This window comes from Ambystoma mexicanum, chromosome 8 (genome assembly GCF_040938575.1).
Source record: "Ambystoma mexicanum isolate Mex_15411 chromosome 8, UKY_AmexF1_1, whole genome shotgun sequence".
Taxonomy (NCBI): Eukaryota; Metazoa; Chordata; class Amphibia; order Caudata; family Ambystomatidae; genus Ambystoma; species Ambystoma mexicanum.
The window spans coordinates 433,372,392-433,392,351 of NC_090929.1; the positions used below are offsets into that span (position 1 = coordinate 433,372,392).

General features: G+C 47.7%; 1 protein-coding gene across 3 annotated transcripts in view; it reads left to right on the forward strand.

Annotated features, from left to right (window-relative positions):
- DFFA (DNA fragmentation factor subunit alpha) overlaps window positions 1-19,960 on the forward strand; it is a 175,723-nt gene that overhangs the window by 125,161 nt on the left and 30,602 nt on the right. For 2 of the 3 annotated variants that reach the window (XM_069609963.1, XM_069609964.1), the window contains exons 6-7: window positions 15,095-15,240; window positions 17,669-18,264. In XM_069609963.1, coding sequence (XP_069466064.1) covers window positions 15,095-15,240; window positions 17,669-17,872 — 350 coding nt within the window. In that variant the 3' untranslated portion in view covers window positions 17,873-18,264. Of the gene's footprint in view, window positions 1-15,094; window positions 15,241-17,668; window positions 18,265-19,960 lie in introns of those variants that run through there. The other variant, XM_069609965.1, reaches the window with a different exon arrangement.

Here is a 19,960-nt window from a genome sequence, read left to right on the forward strand (position 1 = left end):
GCTGAGTGCCAAAAACAAAGACATCCCAGCCCCTACTGTGTCTGAAGCACTGGACACCCTTTCATAGCTTTGAAGGGGCCCAGAGAGCTGGACACCCTTACCCGCTCCCTGCTTTGCATGACTACCAGGGGCGAGCTGCAACAGTCCGCTTTGTTGTCATTGCCACAATGATTGAAAGCACTAGTGGAGAAGGGTCATGTGACCACACAGTTTGAAGATCACTGTAAGGGGTTTATTGATACTGCCTGGGCCGTCTTTTGCCCTCTGCCACTGTATGTTAGCTACGGTCACTGCTGTCATGGGGTGAACAACTTTGCAGGCTCTTACCATCGGAGCCACAAGTTTGTCATCACATGAGTTTTATCCCTTATTACTCAAAGTGGGAAGGCCTAAGCCCTCCTCAGCCCATGCCTGGTGCCGCCCATGGCTCCACGCAAGCAAGGGAAGTATTGATGCACACAAAACTATTTTTGTAGCACTAATGTGGGTACTATGAAGGCGGAGGGAATCATCTGGCATGCTTTCAAAGCCTATATTGGGGGAGTCGCTATGTCCACCGAATTTGCGGGTCTGCATCTGATCAAGAGGGATATCCCTAAGTGTGAGGTATAACTCCGTAGGCTAGAGTTGGAAAGGCCATCTAACTCAACGGATGCGCACCTGAGTAATATTGGCAATGCGCTTAAAGATTTCCAGGCTAGTGCTGACAGGAAGTTTTCCAGGAATCCCGGCAGCGGCCGACCGCTTTGGTGAATGAGAGAGGCCTGGGAGGACACTAGCCTGACTAGTTCTGCAGGACAGGGAAGGCCATGGTATTTCACTTATGAGGACAGAGGAGGGGTGGATTGTCTACACTAGAAATCTAGAAATGAAAAGAAATAAGATGTTTTAAACTTGTTACTCTATATTATACGCACAGTTTGATACATGCACTGATACAGAAATACGTGAATTCATGTAAAAGGTGCCACTGACTCCAATATCCAGTGATAGTAGAGAAGCAGCTGCTTCCACTGTCATTGCGCAAGGCCATTATTATGGTGCTGCTGATGCTGTGAATACCCAGTGAGTAATGTGGCTCCTATAAGCCTCTCTCGTTTGTCAATGTGGATGTGAAGATCTCTGCTAAAATCTTGGCCAACAGACTGCTGCCCTTTATGCCATATATGACCCACCCTGAGCAGTCCGGATTTATCCCATGTCTTTATGGTGCAAACTGATCCATAGATGCAGGCTGTCGTGGTCACCTTAAATGCTGAGAAGGCATTTGACTCTGTAACCTGGCGATTTCTATATGCAGCTCTGGAACAATGTTGGTTGAGCCCTCAATTTATATCATATGTACGTTTGTTATACACATCCCTGACAGCCAGGGTATGCACGAATGGTGAAATGCCAAACCAGATTGCGATTGGGAGGGCACATCGACAGGGTTGTCCGTTGTCCTTGCTCCTCTTTGCGATTACCATAGAACCTCTGGCAGACCTAATGAGACTCGAGCACATACGCAAAAAAGTAGGATTAGTGGCTCCCCTGAACTAATATCTCTATATTCAGAAGAAGTTCTGTTATTTGTCAGGCATCCGTGAGAAAATCTTGGGCCCATAATGCTTGATGTTGTCCAGATGTGACAAATACTCTTGACTAGCCAAGTCCAAACATTTTCCACTTACGGATGCCACACTTAAGCCGCCATGTGCCGATTAGTTTGCCTGGGCCCCAGATAGTATAACATACCTAGAAGTAAAAATATCTAGATCTTGGGGGTTCTCTCTTCAGAGACAACAACAATAACTACCTAGATCTTCTGACCACCAAACTAAAGAGATGGAGGCAGCTACCCATTACAATGGTAGGGAAAATAGCCCTCTTAAAGATGACAGTACCAACATGGTGGTATTGAGATTTATTTACCATTCGGGGGTGGTACAGATAAAATGGGGTGAGCTTGTTAAGCCTTATGATAAGGGCGGCTGCTCAGCTCCAAACTTGGAATATATAGTGGCCCAATCCTAATATGCAGCCTATTGGTATATGACTGACTCGCCTATCCTCACTTGGAGCTGGAACGACAGGCAGCCAGCAAAGGAGATATCGGGTCTGCCCTGCTAGCTTTAAAATTCACGAATTACTGCTTGTACGACCATATCGGAGCAACTCCTATGGCTTGAAATAAACTATTCCAGCAAATGCAGGCGGAGCATCCGTACTGTAAGGGAATTACCCTTTGGAAGTTCCAAGCCCTGCCCCCACTCTTGACATTGGGATTAGTAAAACCTGGTCCTGCCTACACGTTATGACACTGGGAGATGAGTAAAAAGTTGAGTCATTTGTAGACTTATCCGACATTGAGGTAGACGCATGCCTCAGACCGCTGTTAGTGCAATAGTACATACTTCCGACAGCAACAGCATTTCAATCTTGGGAGGTGGGGGGCAACATTTTCAGAAGAGCCAACCACAGACCCATGTCTTGCCTACATAGTCTGTGTTGGAGGAAGCAAAAAAAAGGTGTCTACCTTATACAAACTGGTATTAGAACACATCCCCCCAAGGTATATCCAGACCCTGGGATGAATGTGCTACAGACCTGGAGATTGACATCTCTGATAACAGGTGGCAGTGAATGTGCAAATGTACCCATAAGTGTCTCTAAACTCTAGATTTAGGCTTATCCAACTTCAAATCCTGAATAAGTGGCCTTATACACCAGCCAGAATATGCCTCTTCGGCCAAGATTGTGCAGGTTTATGCCCCAGGTGTGGCTCTGATGATGCCAATTACTTGCATATGTTATGGCGCTGTCCTGGCCTGTTGACATGTTGGTGGGGGTCAAACTTCAGCCTAAACTGGATGTCTGTTTGTTCAGCCAATTTGATCAGGTGCCCGAGCTTGCATATACATTTTTAAGCCTGAGCTTTCGCCTTGCCAAGAGATGTGTGCTGCGTCGCTGGACTTCTAGCACAGCTCCAAACAAGAAGCAATGGCTGACTGATTTGACATGGTTAAATAACATGTAAGAGTCACTATTGGTGATGGCCCTGGTAGCCAGCCACCCCAAAGGTATTGCCTAAACAGAACCAACGGAAGGGTACTCGCGCTGTGGACAGTCCTAAATTCTGTCAAGTATTTAAATCAAATCTCCATAATGAATTCAAGGATAGTGCTTGCAAAAAAAGTCACTAAGGGTAAACCAAAGAAGAAGTCTAAACGGTACTGGCAATACATTTATTTATTAAGAGCACTGTTTTTAGTTATTCAAAAGTTTCTTTAGCAAAAAACTAAATAAAGTAATTGAAAAAGAACGAAGAAAGACATAAAACATAGGATTCATCATATATACATAAAATACAAAAGAACAACATGTTCATCAAATAACAAGGTGGATTGTTGGGGAACACTTAGAGAAATAAAACAATCCTTGCAGGATACCAATTGTTCCTACAACATAGAAACAATGTTTTGGTCTATGACCAATGGTGCCGCCCCATGACGTCACCAACGGCAGCAGAGTTACAACATTAACACTGTGATTTATTTCTATGCATAGTTTTTCACCATTCATCTGTTACTGTATTTATTCCCACACGTTACTACTCTCTGAGTTTTTTCTTTTTAGTATTTTTTCTATTCCCGTTTAATTTTTTTTCTTCGTTTTTTCATTATTATCACATTACAATTCCCCATTAGTACACATGAGACCAGATAAATACTTAAATTCATCCAAATCGAGCCCATTGGCTTGATTACAGTCTCCAATTTCGACCGCGTGCCCAATCGTGCTGCTATGCGGTCACGTGTCATTTAAAGGAAGCGTTGCCCTAGCAATGCTTCAATGCGATAGCTGCAGTCTCAATCCAGCCGGCAACAGGAGAACTCCGCTACTCCCGTGTCACGCACGGTAAGCTTGTTTCACATATCTATTTTTTACTTCAAACACGGATTTCAACCCTTTACAACTATGGATTTTTTCTGGTTTCAGCCAATTCTTTGCTGGCTGTTGTTCTGCGCTGATTTCTGTCAGGCAGCTTTTGACCACACATGGCCTCCATGAGCAAACTTCGCCACACACTCTGCATGCAACCAACCAATCTCAGGTAAACGTTTCCCTCATTTGGCTTTACTATCTGATACCTACAATAAATAGGGTCTTATGGTGGTTATTAATTCTCTTTTTTTTCCCCATGCTCTGACCTTATTCATCCACTTCTGAAACTACAACTGAATGGTATGTTCCTAACTTTGTTACAATAATGTATGACACTGATATGCTGCTTTATACAAATTTGAACTGTTTTCTCTATTTTGTGAACTTGTATGTATTATCTTTAGACTGGCCCTGACGAAGGAAATCTATTTCCAAAATGCATTGGCAATTTTGGTCTGTTTGATAAATCAACTGTGGCAAATTCTTCCTCACTGAGAGAATATTAGTGACTTCTCATTCTTGAGACTATTATTTTTGATAAAATTGTTTTGAAAAAACAACCGAACCTCAATGTTTTTGTCGTTTTTCAACCAAAGACATCTTTTTTTTACTTCAAAAATTGAACTCTTATTAATCTTAACGAACCATATAACCAGACTGGGTTCTATAGAGAGCGGCTGTGTGAGCTAGTATTCCACTTGGTCTCCTGGTTCACAAGTGTAAATTGGGAGGCAAGATACCTGACAGGAGAATATACATGGGGATCTGCAAGAATCAGAAAGAGGATTCCTGGCAGGGGAGTAAACCATGAGGTCCAGTAAAGTTGTATAAGGAGTGGAAAGATACCTGGCAGGAGAGTATACCGGGGCATCTGTAAGACTCAGAAAGAGGATTCCAGGCAAGGTAGTGTACGTTACAGAAGTATACCAGAAACAGTTTTGTTATCCTAAAAGGGACTGTTATTTGAAAGAGACAATTTTGCCATCTTCAAAGAACTGTTCTTTGGGAGAGATGTGTGTGCCATCCTTAAGAAACTGTTGTTTGAAAGAGACACTTTGCCATCCTACCTAAATATCCAGGGGAAGGGAACCACCCTCTGGATTCAATGATTTATCCTTGGAGAAGATACTTTTGTTGGATGTATCTTTTTTTTTTCTTATGAACTCTTTTTGCCAGAATATAAGTCAGATATCTTTCCTTGTACCCTTAGTTGTTTATTTCTTAGTGTGAGGGTCAGAGTAATGTTTTGGACACAAGGGCAGTTTATATATTTGATGTCAAGACACAGACTGATCTTTAGTTTCATAGGTAGGGAAACTCTCTTTAGGATAGGGACAGAAAGCCCTTTATCCACCCCTTTTATTTTAATAAAAATGTCTGTTATGCTATAGGCAGTTGTAGAGAATGGCGTTCACCTGAGGGCATCTTGGCGCTGACCAGAAAGGAGAGCCGAAAGGGACCAGGCTAAGTAGCAGAAACATTAGAAAAGATAGGTTTTAACGCACAACAGAAAGAAAAATGATCCTCTCTTTCGCGTAAAACATAGGGTAGGGCGTTCCAAGCTTTTGATGCAGCCATGGAGAAGGCGCGCCCACCAACAAGGGAGAGCTTCGTCCAGAGAATTTGGATGGTTAGAGAAGTTTAAAATGACTGGATTTGCAGATTGCTGATATCTGGTCAGACATTCAAAGGGTGTTAGAAATTTTTAACGCCTAGATCCTTCACCGAGGAGACGGGAGAAGGAAAAGGGCCCAAACTAGATGGCCAAACGTCAGAGGTCCAGTACTGTGAGGGATCTGTTGTACCCAAAACCAGTACCTCAGTTTTATCAGCGTTTAACTTAAGCCAATTCTTGAACATCAATTCACCCACATCCTCTAAGCAGCCCCTAAGCCGAGCAGCAGTTTTGGAGGAAGAGATTGAGCCGAAGGAGAATCTGTGTCTCGTCGGCGTAGGAGTAGCATAGGAAGCCATGAGACTGGATGATACCAAGAAGAGGCTGAATGTAAACGTTGAAAGAATAGGGCTACTGCGGGACTCCTCACGACAGCGGGGTAGGTTTGGATTTGAAAGGAGGCAAGGAGACCAATTGGGATCGTCGAAGGAGGAGAACCACTTGAGCACTGTGCCAAATAGGCCAGCAAAGGAGAGGAAGGCAACCAGGGTGGGGTGGTCAACGGCGCTAAAGGCAGCTGATAGATCTAAAAGACTCAGTGCTCCAACCCCACCCTGGTCCACCAGCCGTGTAAAATCATCCACCACCACCACAAGCACCGACTCAGTTCCTCTACCAGGGTCGAAACACAGACTGAAAAGGGTCGAAAAAAGTGAGACGATTCTAGAAAATTGCCAAGAAGTCGGGAAATAAGAGATTCAGGCACCTTCATAGTGAAAAGGAGAAGAGAAATGGGACGGAAATTCGAGAAGATTGCAGGGTCCAGAGATGGCCTCTTCAGTAGGGGAATTACCAGAGCGTGTTTTAGATCATTAGGGTTATGACCCGAGGCAAGGGAGTCATTAATTGCCAATGTGATCCAGGGGCCATTGTTGGCTGAGATATCCTTCAGAATTGAAAGAGGGATAAGGTGCAAGGGGAAAGCAGCTTATGACCTGTTTATGGCAGATGGTATATCTTGTACAGAGAATGTAGGAAAGGAAGCCCAGCCTACCTAAGACCCTGTGTAAACAGAAGACCCCTTGGGTCGGTCAACAGAAGGACCTACACTGTCGAGAGTTTCACAAATAGAAAGAATCTTTTGCTCAAAAAAAGAAGACAGAGAGCCACAGAGGGCTTGCGAGGATACCACTTTGGAAGAGTTTTTAGCCAGTGAGGATAGCGACTTTACCAGCTCAAAGAGAGCTTTAGTCTGGTTTATAGCAGCTGAGACTTTCTTGCTGATGTAGGGTTGTATGGCCAGGAAAATAGCTCCCTGATGTTGAAAACTTTACAAATTGTGTCCACCTCTCGTTTCTGACCCCTCACAATGTTTCCTTAAGTTAGGTAAAGAAAATGTTTTTTCTTGTTACAGGATGGTATGCTGATGGTCTGTTCTTTGGAGGGGGTTCATCAGCTAGTCTGAATGCTTCTTCCCATTCAAGGATCTCTTCCACCTAAGAGACCTCCATAATGTCCTCTCCGGTCATCTGTGTTCTCGGGCCTCCCTGGCCCCTGAATAAACTGTTCCAGTCCTTGCAGTCCCAACATGTGTGTTTTCTCCCCTTTCTGAGAGTTAGAGACTGTGGGGTTTTCCGAACACTTTGTCTGTTGGTTATTGAATTGGAAGCTATCCAGAAACCCTGTTTCGAGGGGATTGGGTCCACCGACGTATTCCATATCTATGACATGTAATCACCACAGCTGTGCTGCTTCGGAAACTTTTTCGGCGTCTGCGTCCTGCGTCGATGACGTCGATGCGCCGTCGTCGAGGACCTCGTCCGACGTCATCCGATGTGATAAGTAGGACGCACGACGCCCATAGCCTCAGTTCCGTTTTTTACGTGTTGCTTCGTGTTTCTCGGTTTGAACGCCTCGACTCTTTGGAGTTCTGTTCTTCTCGGTTCTTCGAACCTGTTCGTTTGTGTTAATCCTTCTGAAGATGTCTTCTACTTCGTCTTCGCCCCTGCGTCCGGGTTTCAAGAAGTGCGGGGAGTGTGGGTCCAAGATGTCGGTGACGGACTCGCACGACGCCTGCCTCTGGTGCCTCGGGGAGGCCCACGACACGGATGACTGTATCGACTGCCAGTCGCTCACTTCCAAAGCCTTACGCGAACGTAAAAAGAAGTTGTCGGTAGGTAGGGTGTCCAAGCCCCGGAAGTCGAAGTCTGCGGGGCTTTCGACGGATGATTCGAGGGGTGACTCTCCGTGTCATCGTCGGAAGTCTCGTGGGTCTCCTTTTAGGAGTCAGTCTCGCCACTCCACTGCCTCTTCGAGGCATTCTCGGAAGCGCCGACATCGGTCGTCTTCCAGGTCCTCTTCGGAGGGCTCTGCCTGGCACGTCGCTTACCCCTCGGGCCGTGCGACGCCAGAGGAATGGGCTTCCTTCGGGAAGAAGATGTTGGCGATTCTTGAGTCACAGGGTACTCAGCCGTCCGCGCCCCCGAGTGGGGTCGGTCGTGTGAGGTCGAGAGACACCGCTCGCAAGAGTGGTCGGCACGAGTCACGGGAAAGGTCCCGTTCGGACAAGGGGACTCGTTCTTGACGTACCCGTTCCAGGTCCCGGTCCTCGACGCGTTCGAGACCGTGTGCACCTGTGAGTTCTTCGAAGAAGGCTTCGACGTCTGTGGCGTCGAGGGCGTCGACAGGTTTTCTCGAGGCTCTGGCTCCGAGGAAGTCGTCGATGCCCAGGTCGTCGAGGGACACGCTCGGGGCTCCGGCCTCGAGGGCTGTGTCGACGCCGCCGATTCTGGAGGCGCTGCATCTGACGTCGACGCCGATTTCCTCGACGCCGATGCCGGTTCTCTCGACGCTGGCGCCGATTCGCTCGACGCCATCGACGCCTTTCGTGTCGGAGGTACCCCGGGGCACGGGTGGACCCCCTAGGAAGGCTCTGGTTAAGAGCAAGCACTCTCGAGTGCCTTCTTTTCGCCACCTGGATTATATTTCAGAGGCGGATGAGGATTCTGATGGCCTGGTTCCTAGTCAGGTTCCGGATGACATTGTCTCGGGCCATAGTCAGTTTGACGAGTTGAGACAGTCACTGCATGATGCCAGTGGACTGGACACCTCTCCGGAGGTGGAGTTTTGTAGGCCTGAGCCTGGCTCTCATGCTGATTCCTCGTACCGGCGCCTTATGGCTAGGGTTTCTGAGTACTTGGGATGGTCTGCTCCCCCAGGGGAGTTTGTGCAGGATGATCTGACGGACATCCTTGATGTTGGTCCCCCAACTGACCCGGTTCTGCCGTTCCATATGGCTTTACAGAGAAGGGTGGCGGCGGCTTGGACTGCTCCGGAGAGTCTCCCGGCGGTGGGCAGATCCTTGTCGCGAAAATACCGTCCAGCCAGTGGCGACCCCTGCTACTTGACCAGGCACCCCACTCCGGAGAGTTTGGTGGTGCAGGCGGCCACGGCCCCGGCGAAGCAGGCGTCGTACCCTACCATCCCTCCTGATAGGGACGACAAACGTTTTGATGGCTGGGCGAAGAAAGTGTTTTCTTCTGGTGGTATGGCGCTTCAGACGGCCAACTCCATTTGTGCCTTGTCACGTTTCACGCACACTCTGTGGAACTGTGTTGCGTTAGCGGCTGAACATGTTCCCGAAGGGGATGAACGGGATGGTTTCCTTGCTATGGTCCAGGATGGTAAGGATGCCATGTGTGAGTCCGTTCAGTCGGGTTTGGACTTAGCTGAATGCGTCAGTAGGTCCATGGCGGCGAGCACCGTGATACGCAGGTTTGCGTGGTTGCGGAAGTCGGGGTTTGCGCCTGATGTGCTGTCCCGGCTCCTCAACATACCCTTTGATGGTGAACACCTTTTTGGCAGCAAGGCTGACGAGAGCCTTGAGAGGTTGCAGACCTCAAAAGCTGCAGCGAAGTCGTTGGGCGCTGCAGTTCGCCAACCTCCGCCTTTTCGTCCCAGGGGACAGCAGTGGAGGGGTGGTTCCTTTCGCTATTACTCATCCTTCAGTAAAGCGAGAGGAGCTGGCAGTCAAAGAGGCCAACGCAGGGGTACCAGAGGTGGGCGACAGGGTACCCGTGGTGCCAAGGCCGCTCGGGCAGTTGCCTCTTTGCCCTCAGGTAACGCCGCAGCCGCTCCCGCTCAGTCGTGAGGCCATGTCCCATGGTTCGCCGGTTGGGGGAAGGCTGGCGCAGCATCTTGTAGAGTGGCAAGCCATTACTTCAGATGTGTGGGTTCTGGAGATCATAACCCACGGCTACTGTCTTCCTTTTCGGCACGGGCCTCGCGACAATCCACCGGGGAACCTCTCTTTGCAGAGTCCGGATCCGCTCCTTGCGCAGGAATTTCAAGCCCTGCTGGAGAAAGGCGCCATAGAACTGGTGCCTGTAGCGGAGAGGAACAAGGGATGGTATTCCCCTTATTTTTTGGTTTCGAAGAAAGACGGGGGATTGAGACCCATCATGGACTTGCGCGGTTTGAACAAACTCCTCAGGAAGGACAAGTTCAAGATGGTTACTCTCTCTCAAGTCCTCCAGGCCCTTCAGCTTCAGGACTGGTTGGTGTCACTCGACCTCAAGGATGCTTACTTCCATGTGCCGATCCATCCCAAGCACAAGAAGTACCTGAGGTTCGCGGTTGGCGACTCGCACTTTCAGTTTCGGGTCCTGCCGTTCGGATTGACCTCCGCCCCGAGGGTTTTCACCAAGCTCATGGTGGTGGTGGCAGCGCATCTCAGGCAAGGGGGGATTCACGTCTACCCCTACCTGGACGATTGGTTGATCAGGGGGAGCTCTCCCGAGCAAGTCCTGGATCATCTATCGATCACCTGTCGCTCCCTTCACAGGCTGGGCTTCTCCCTCAATTTAAAGAAGTCCCATTTGACGCCGACACAGCGGCTCCAGTACATCGGAGCAGTGCTCGACACTTCCCTGGGGCAGTGTTTTCCTCCCCAGGTGAGGGCTCTTCACATTCAGCAGATGGTGCACAAGTTTCAGCATGCCCAGACGCTCCCAGCGTTCGAGTTCCTGAGGTTGCTCGGCCTCATGGCATCCTGCATTCTTCTGGTGCCAGAGGCTCGCCTGCGGATGAGATCTTTGCAGTGGGCACTCAAGACGCAATGGTCGCAGTCCTCCGGCAGGATGTCGGACTCGATTCAGGTGCCGTCCTCGGTCGCCCGGGACCTTCTGTGGTGGGCCGTCGAAGGCAACTTGATGAAGGGGGCTCCATTTTGGCTTCCCTGGCCGGAGGTGACGATCGTGACGGATGCATCCCTCACAGGATGGGGAGCTCATGCCAACGGGCTGACAGTCAGCGGTCGTTGGTCTCCTTCGGAGTCCAGACTCCATATCAATCTGTTGGAGCTGAGGGCCGTCAGGCTAGCCCTGAAGGCTTTTCTGCCGTCTGTGCGAGGGAAGAATGTCCTGATCCTGACGGACAACACAGTGGCCATGCACTACCTCAACAAAAAGGGGGGGGCAGGGTCACTTCCTCTGTGCAGGGAGGCGATGCAGCTCGAGTTCTGGGCCATCCAGCAGGAAGTTTCGATCTCGGCAGTTCATCTGGCCGGAGCCGAAAACGTGACGGCGGACGCTCTGAGCAGGCAGAGCGCGATCTCTCACGAGTGGGAGTTGGCTCAGGAGATTCTCCTGGAGATCTTCGCCCTTTGGGGGACCCCTCAAGTGGATCTCTTCGCCTCCAGTGTCAACCGGAAGTGCGAAAGGTTTTGCTCGCGGGAATTTCCTCCAGAAGGAGCCTTAGGAGACGCGTTCGTGGTGGAGTGGTCATTCCCGCTGCTGTACGCGTTTCCTCCAGTCCCCGTCATCCCGCAAGTGCTGCGGAGGTTACGGAAGTTCGGTTCCCGGATGATCCTCATTGCCCCGGCGTGGGCTCGGAGGACGTGGTACCCGGACCTTCTCGACTTGTCCATCTGCCCTCCACGTCGTCTTCCCTACCGAGACGATCTGCTCTCACGGGAGGGGGGTCAGGTTCTCCATCCAGAGGTCAGGTCCCTCAACCTTCACGCTTGGCTTCTGAAAGGTTGAGGTATAAGGATTGGGACCTCCCTGAGGACGTGATGGAGGTGTTGCTTTCGGCCCGAAGGCCGGCAACTAAGTCTCTGTACCGTTGCCGTTGGCGTAAGTTCTGCGACTGGTGCAGAGTTCAGAATGTGGACCTTTTGCATGTGACATCCCCAAGGTTCTGTCCTTTTTGCTTTCTTTGGCCCACAGGGGCTTGCAAGTGGCTACCGTTAAGGGTTACCTGGCGGCGCTGTCCATCTTTAAGCGCTCGTCTGAAGAGTGTTCTTACTTTAAAATCCCTTTGATTTCACAGTTCCTGAAAGGGCTCACTAATGTGTTCCCTCCGTCACCTTTCCTGGTGCCCGGTTGGGATTTAAACCTGGTTCTTAAGTTTCTTATGGGTGCTCCGTTTCAGCCTTTACATTCTTGCCCTTTGAGGCTGTTAACTCTGAAAACTGTGTTTTTAGTTGCGGTTACTTCCGCTCGCAGAGTGAGTGAGTTACAGGCACTTTCAGTTAAGCCTCCCTTCACTGTATTTCACAAGGACAGGGTTGTCCTTAGAGTTCGTCCTTCTTTTCTTCCGAAGGTAGCGACGGAATTTCATTTGGCCCAGAAGGTTGTTCTTCCGGCATTCTATCCTCCTCCGCATCCTGGTAAGGAAGAGGAGAGGCTCCATAGGCTTGATCCTAGGAGAGCTTTAAGCTTTTATGTTTCACGCATGTCCCGGGTCAGAGTGGACGATCAACTCTTTATTGGTTACGCTGGTAAGCGTTTGGGACAAGCTGTGACGAAACAGACTTTGTCTCGCTGGATTATTTTGGCCATCTCGGAGTGCTACCTCTTGGCGGGTAAGGACCCACCGGCTGGCTTGCGGGCCCATTCTACCAGGGGTATGGCTGCGTCTACTGCCCTGCAGAGGGGTGTTCCTATTCGCAACATCTGTGATGCAGCCACCTGGGCTTCGGTACATACATTTGTACGTCACTATTCCCTCGATTCCATCCGAGCACAGGATCTGGCCTTTGGCAAGGCGGTCCTTTGCTCTGCTATTTGATTGGCTATTCTAAGTCTTGATTCTAAATTCTTTCCCTCCTCCTTGCTCTGGTACTGCTTTGGGAGTCTGTCATAGATATGGAATACGTCGGAGGACCCAATCCCCTCGAAGAACAAGTTACTTTCTTACCTGGTAACGTTCTTTCGATGGGATGGTCCGACGACGTATTCCATATCGCTCCCGCCCTGCCTTCCCCGCTGCAGAATTTCTTTTGCGATTGCAGCTTACGTTCCGCAAGTCTTTGTGTCTGACTGGCAGTTGACTTATGTCACACGTTCTGGGGGGGAAAAAACTATAACTGAGGCTATGGCCGTCGTGTGTCCTACTTATCACATCGGATGACGTCGGAGGAGGTCCTCGACGACGGCGTATCGACGTCATCGACGCAGGACGCAGACGCCGAAAAAGTTTCCGAAGCAGCACAGCTGTGGTGATTACATGTCATAGATATGGAATACGTCGTCGGACCATCCCATCGAAAGAACGTTACCAGGTAAGAAAGTAACTTGTTCACCTCATGACTGACTTCGGTACATAGTCTTGAAAGCAGACTGGTCAGTAGAGCTGCTGCAAGTGAGAGCTAGAGAGGTGTCTCGGAGGGTCTCCATTCTATTTTTGGATCGCTCACCTCTGATCTCAAGGTAACCTCCTGGGCCAAGTCTTATTCTTTCTCTCACTATCTGCTCCTGCCTAGGGCATGGTGGCTTCACCAAATCTTCCTATCCTGTCTGCTTAGGGGACTTCTCTCCACCTCCTCAGTCCCTCCTTGAGTACTAGCCGCTCCTGCCCGCTTTTCTGTTTGCCCTACCCCTCATGATATTATCCTGCCCTTCGCTCTCTTTGTAACCACGTAATCCGTACCACCTTCTCCTCTGGGTGCTGTCTACTCCAGGTTATTACTTTCCTCACTCAATGTTACACTGCTCTCATTATACCCCCTGCCCCCCCTAATAGTATTCCCTTCTTCTTCTTCTTTGGATTTGGGTTTCAACACCTCCTCTGTCATCCTTGATCTTGCCACCTCCGTCCCCAAACTCTAGGCTCTCGCCACCACCTCCTGCACCCCACTTATGCCACCTCTCCAACCACCTCCATCTCTCGAGCCGCTACCCTCTCAAATGTTCTCCATCTATCGCCAAATGTATTGTGCCTCCAACCGACACGGACCGACTGTGTGCTCTTCCTAGGTTGTGCTCTTGGTTCGCGACTGCATCTGTGCCTGGAGATTGTGCCACAGCTAGGATTAGCTACTGCCTCCGTGTGCACCGGGAATCGATTTGGGGCTAGGCTACTGGACCAAGCCTATGTTTGGCCTGTTCAGCATCTTCGAACAAAGTCTCCCTTTTCTCGGGACCCTGTTAGAATGCACTTGGAGTGTGTGAATTACAAGATAGAAAAAGTTACGCTAATCTTCTGAATCCGCTGAAGGTGCAGAGAATGTTGATTTTGGGGAATTTTGACACATTGTAAATGCTGTAAAGGAACCCTTGGCAGGAAGATGACGAATGAGCAACTGCATCACTCGAAGGAGAAACTGCAGCAAGAGAGCTGCAAGCTTGCAACACTGTAGCCAGTGTGGTTCTCTGTAATTAATTGAAAAAATCTCTAGGGACTGAAAATGACTTCTCAGATACTGCTGTTATAAACTGAGGTTGCAATTGACTTTATGTGAGACATTTCCTCAGGGTTCCTAGATACAAGCTCAAGAAAGCAGGGGGCAATAGCTTTCATGTACTGGCAGCCAAACCTTGGAACTCTCTGCCCATAACCTTAAGATCAAAGCCATCCTTCCACAGTTTTAGAAAAAAACTAAAACGTGGCTCCTCTTTCAGAATGTTTAATTTGCATTAACATGCCATACTTGTAAATATCTTAATGTAACCCTGTAAATATTGAGTGTTTTCGTTGCTAATCATAACAATGTAATGTAAATAATCTATTCTATCTGTCTCACCTGTCATTATGCTCCTCGGTTTATGTAACATGTAAATGCGCCCAGATACCTCTGGGTTAGGTGCGCTATATAAATAAACAAACAATGTAGCAATAACCCGAAACCAACTGTTTCTTTTCCTTCGCTAGGGTTTTGTGCCTGCTTAGTAAGATTCCCGCTCTGTCAGTTGCAGGATGCATTGTAATTGTCCTACATGGCCTCATTAGGCACAGGAAGAAGTAGAATCGTGCAGGACTATCCTGCGCCAAGCTACTGGCAGTTTCGGGAGGTTCCAGGTAACCAGGACTGCCCTGCAAATCAGCACTAAGATGTTTCACTGCCTTGTAACTGGGACCAAGTGAGGATGACAAGTGGATCCTCATATTGCCTCCGTCCCACACTGGGGTGGCACTCTGCCCCCTGAGTAAACCTCGTGGCATGCCGCAGAACAAGGAAAGGGACTTACTTCATCACGTTTTATAGGTATTTACATTTGTATTGGCTGTAGAAAGTCTGTTGTCTAAGCTGCACTTGTGCTTCTCTTGTAGTATCTACTTCTGAGCATTCTCGTGATGAAGTGGACCTGAGTGGTGATAGTGTGAACTCGAACTCCATCCGCCTAAATCACCATATACTGAGAATTTTAAAGGAAAAGAGCAGCCCAGAAATAAGCCTCTCCAACCTGCAACTGGAGGTGAGTCCATGGTCATTCTGTCCTGTCTATATTTGCAAGTTAATCTACAGGCAACCCGTCCAGTTTGTACTGGTATCTGGGGTCGGCCTATTTAATATAAAGCATCCTTTTTGGGCCACCCGCCAAACCTGCTACTGGAGTGGAGTCCCAATTAGCCTGGCTCACATACAATTACCTCTAAAGAAGGTATTTGAAGTTGGCCTACTCCATCTTCTGCTGGAAACTAGTCCACCATCCCACACACAGCTAGAAGTCAGCCTGTGAAACCTACATCTGAACGTAGTTCTGTGGCCAACCTTACTGACATACAGCTATAGGTCATTTTTCAAGTTATCCTTTTCAGTGCTGATTTTGTTGAGCTCCATGGTAGCTTGATCTTTTGACAAGTACGTGTCAGTCTGGGGTCACTTGTGTGTCCTACTGTTGAAGGAAATTCTGGGTTCAGCACAAACTGTACAGAGCAGTCAATCTGAAGTCAGCCTCCCCAGCTAGCTACTGGATGCGAGCCAGGGGGTCGGCCTGTGAAATCAGCAGCTGAGGGCAGGTGGGAAAATGTGCAGCTGGATGAGTAATCCAATAGTCAGCCCTACCAATCTGCTGCTGCAAGAAAGCCTTGGGTTTCTTGTATTAACCTGCTGCTGAATGTGAGTCTGTTGTCGGTTAGGGGGGCCAGCCCATAGATCATGCTGAGGTGAATCAGTCTCACCTTTCCTGGTAATGTGTCTGTGGTAGAAGTCTGTTTGTCTAACCTGTTATTAGAAGTGAGTTGGGGCTGTCTAGTCAAGATTAGGTGATAAGTCAGTGTTCAGCAGTGGCGTACTTGCATAGAGAGAAAAGCGATGTCATTTGAAACTGACACTGTTTCTTAAGTGTCCAAGGTGAAAACCACAAGAAGAAAAGAAAGCATTTAGAGAACTCATGTAGAATAATGCTGGAAGTTCCTTTCAAAGAAGACCTCACAAAACTAATGTAGTCAAGGTACAACAGTCATTAGATACAATCCAATAAAGCAATCCTAGTGATATTAAATGTATACATCCTCCTGATGAGCCACTACAGTGGCGAAACACGTGTCGAGGATCACAGGATTACATGGAGACCTAACAATAAGCGTGTTGACAATACCATTCAGAGTGAGAATTAACCTAGATGATGACAGAATATCTAACGTTTACAAACGGCATTCACAGTAACATCAGGCAAAGTAAGAGAATGGAAAAGGGAACTATATGAAATAAGACAATTGTGGATTTAGAAGAAGATTGACAAAAGGAAATGAAAATGGTGTAAATTAACAGTTTAACAAGAAAATTGCAAAGAGGGTTGGAACTATTGCGATGTCCTGAAAAATACTATTTAATTATTAAAGCATTGAGAAAATTAAATAAACGATGCAGTTGATAACGGAATAGCACAAATCAATGCATACTTGAAAGAAAACGGAGAACTATTGCGATATGTATACAAGGCAATATTTGCTCATGAATACCTGCATCTGTTAACTCAGGGGCGTTGCTAGTGGGGGGCTAAGGGGGCTGTAGCCCCTGATCTTTTGGTTGTAGCCCCGGATAGAATCTCAGGAGCTACAGCCAAAAGACTAGCTAGCCCCCAGTCCCAACAGTTCCGACATCAGCGTAGCCCCGGGTCTTTTCCAGACCTAGCAACTCCCCTGTGTTAACTCATAACCGCTTTTTGGAAATAAGAGCTATTTGTTTCCAGTGGAATTTTGAGCAGCAATAAGCCAGTTGGAGAAATACATACATACTCTGTGATAGCATACAGAAAGAATTATACAACTAGTCCTTAAGACGTTGTCGTCAGTGGTCAGCCTGCCTGATCAAATGTTGTTTGTCTTGGGCTACTGACTCACCTGCCACTGGATGTCAGTCTGTCTTGACCATTATGAGAAGTGGAGTCTATCAGCTAATATGACCTGCAATCCATGGCAAGTAGGTATGGTATCCGCCGCCAGTCACTATGGCGTTAAGGGATGGCTGTGAAACTTGCAGCTAGTGGTGACGCTGTGGCCATGCACTTAGTAGGGTGCCTTGCAGTCATTGGCCAGCAGTGGCTAGGCCGCTCGATCTTTCACCTTGGATTTTTTATAGCAAAATGTTTGATCGTTTTTGCTACAAAATGCAGTGGGAACACACTAATCCCTTCACTATACATCCCACCTTCGTGCCAACCTCACCGAACCATATTGCCTCACCGAAATCTACCCTTTGCATTTTTCAGCAAACATTTGGTAAAAATGTACAGTAAAAATAAATCTGTTTGTTTTGCACAGTGAAAAAATTGTAGTTGCGATACTCGAGAGAAAGGTATCCAAAGTCTTTCTTGTAGCAATAGCAGAACAACTATGTGTTGTCCAAGGCTCGGGGTAGGGCAGGTGCATGGGATCTAACACGATTTTCTTCTTCCTCAGGCTGTTTTCAGGGAAGACCTGGACACTTTGGCTCTGGAGCTGAGCTGGGACAAGTCGAAGGTGAGTGCTCTGCAGCAGGCCTGTGAGCAGGAGATATTGCGGCGCCTGCAGCAGCTGCAGTCCCTTCGTTCACTGAACATTGTGTCAACGGGTAGGAAAGTGCTGCCAAAGAGGAGGCCGCCACTGGCAAAACGCAGGAAGTGATGCACCACAGGGATCAACCACTGCTATCTTCACGGCGTGATCAGCAGCCTATCAGAGAGTTGACCTGACCCAGGAAAAGTTGAAGACAAAGGAGGACTTCTAAAGGAGTCTTCAATTTCATAGCTAACTAACTTGAAGTTCTCGTGACTATGGTTTTCAATAGGATCTCTGTGCCCTGTTGAGTGTGACTTTGTTGCCAAATGTCCATTTAACACATTTATTTCCCGTATGCAGCTACTGTTTAGATGTTTCATGTGTTGTATGTTTTTAGCTTTTTTTTTAATTAAGAGGTAGTTAACATTTTTTTCCAAAACACCTTCTTATGGTGTGTTTTTTTTTTTGTGTGTGGCCATAATGGGGCTCTGCTCAAATAAAGCAGAACATCGACAATATGATTGAGGAAAGTTAAGAATTCTTTCATTGCAGTTTCACAGAAATGTGGTTTCTTTGCCCATTGCTCAGTAAATGGCATTCCATGCATAGAATCTTAGCGAGAGTACCGGCCAACGACCGCTGACCATGTAAAATATAAGTGTACAGCATTTGTTTAGAAAGCACACTAAACAAGCTCATAGTTGCGAATTTAAAAGCCAGAGCACAAGTGACCTGCAGACTGGATTTACTTTACAAACGAATCCCTCAAGTGTCTGAATATCCCACGGCTGCAGAAACCTCCCCTCTAGTTGAGGCACACTTTGTTTCTTGGTGGCACATCTGGGAGTCTTCGACAAATCCGAGGTTGTGCTTTAGTCCTAGGGATATGCTATTTTATTTGTATCGCGCTCATACACAAGGGAGACCTGTAGAGTATAATCTTCAGCCAGGACTGCTCTGCTAGTTAGTCACGCCCAAAGGGGTTCTCTTGCCAATTGGATGCAGGCTGGCTAGGAGATGCTCTTGGATGTTGGATCTCTCTTTCAAACAGTTTGTGTAAACGCCGACTGTTTTATAGTATTACGCTACATATGTGTTACTAGAAAGCCGAAATGCCCAGCAAGGTGTAGAGTTCACTGTCAACTTTAAGTGTGTTCTAGCATGGGTGTTTAATTGTAATGGGGCCCTTTTACCGCCACAGTCTTTCGTAGTTTACCGCTCTGCAGTCCATTTAACCTACAGGACACTGGAACAATGCTCCATTTGTGTAATCTTTTCTGCTACCTAAGTGAAGTTCCAAATGTCAAAACCAGTCAGTATTGGTCCGCTTTTTATGATGCTTTGTATTTACTATTGGCATTGTTGTTCCTAGGCACAGTCAACTCCTGGTCCTTTTTCTGGTAAAAGTAATGAAGTGGTGTGGCGCATTCCATGCATTTACACTTTCACCCTCATTCCGATGCTCATTGCCAAATCGGTGGCCTAAAGTTCTGTTCCACCAAACGTAACCACTAGTTACTCACTTTCAAATAACCAATGTATTTCATGACTCATGTACATATGCCTGAAGGTTTGGACAAGTTGACGCACAAGTAAGAAAAGCTTACACATACAACTTCCAAATAGAACACAGCATGGCATAGTTTCATTCTGGTACATGTTCGCGCAATTAATTCCAATATCACCTCTCCCACTATATAGCCTCCTTCCATTAAATGTATGCTACACATACGGGGCCTGAAAATGTGCACTCGCCACTCTCTTTGGGCACGTGTGTAGGCGGGTAGCTGTTTTTGTGGTATTCTCTTTGTCTTATAGACGTCCACTGCAGTGGTCCATGTCCACATGTTGTGTGTAATACCTCACTGGCACTCGTTTCGAACCATTGGAAACATTTTTTGGACCTGCAAGTTTATACAATTCTTTTTTTGTTCTGAGTTCGATCAACTCTTTAGCTCGATACACATCCCTTACTCCTTCCTGCACGCAGTCCAAGCAGTGGTGGTCCCTTCTACAAGGAACTCGACTGGTTTTCTTTGGAGCACCATCTGGAGGGAAACCAAAGACCGCTTTAGTGTGTCCATGTGTCCCAATAAGGCTCAAATGATACTTCTTATTCTTATATTCTTACTGCCAGCTTCGTTATTGCAAATCATTCCACAAGCTGCTTCGCCAAGCAAGCAGACGTAGCTAGCCTGTCTGCAGAGCCACAGG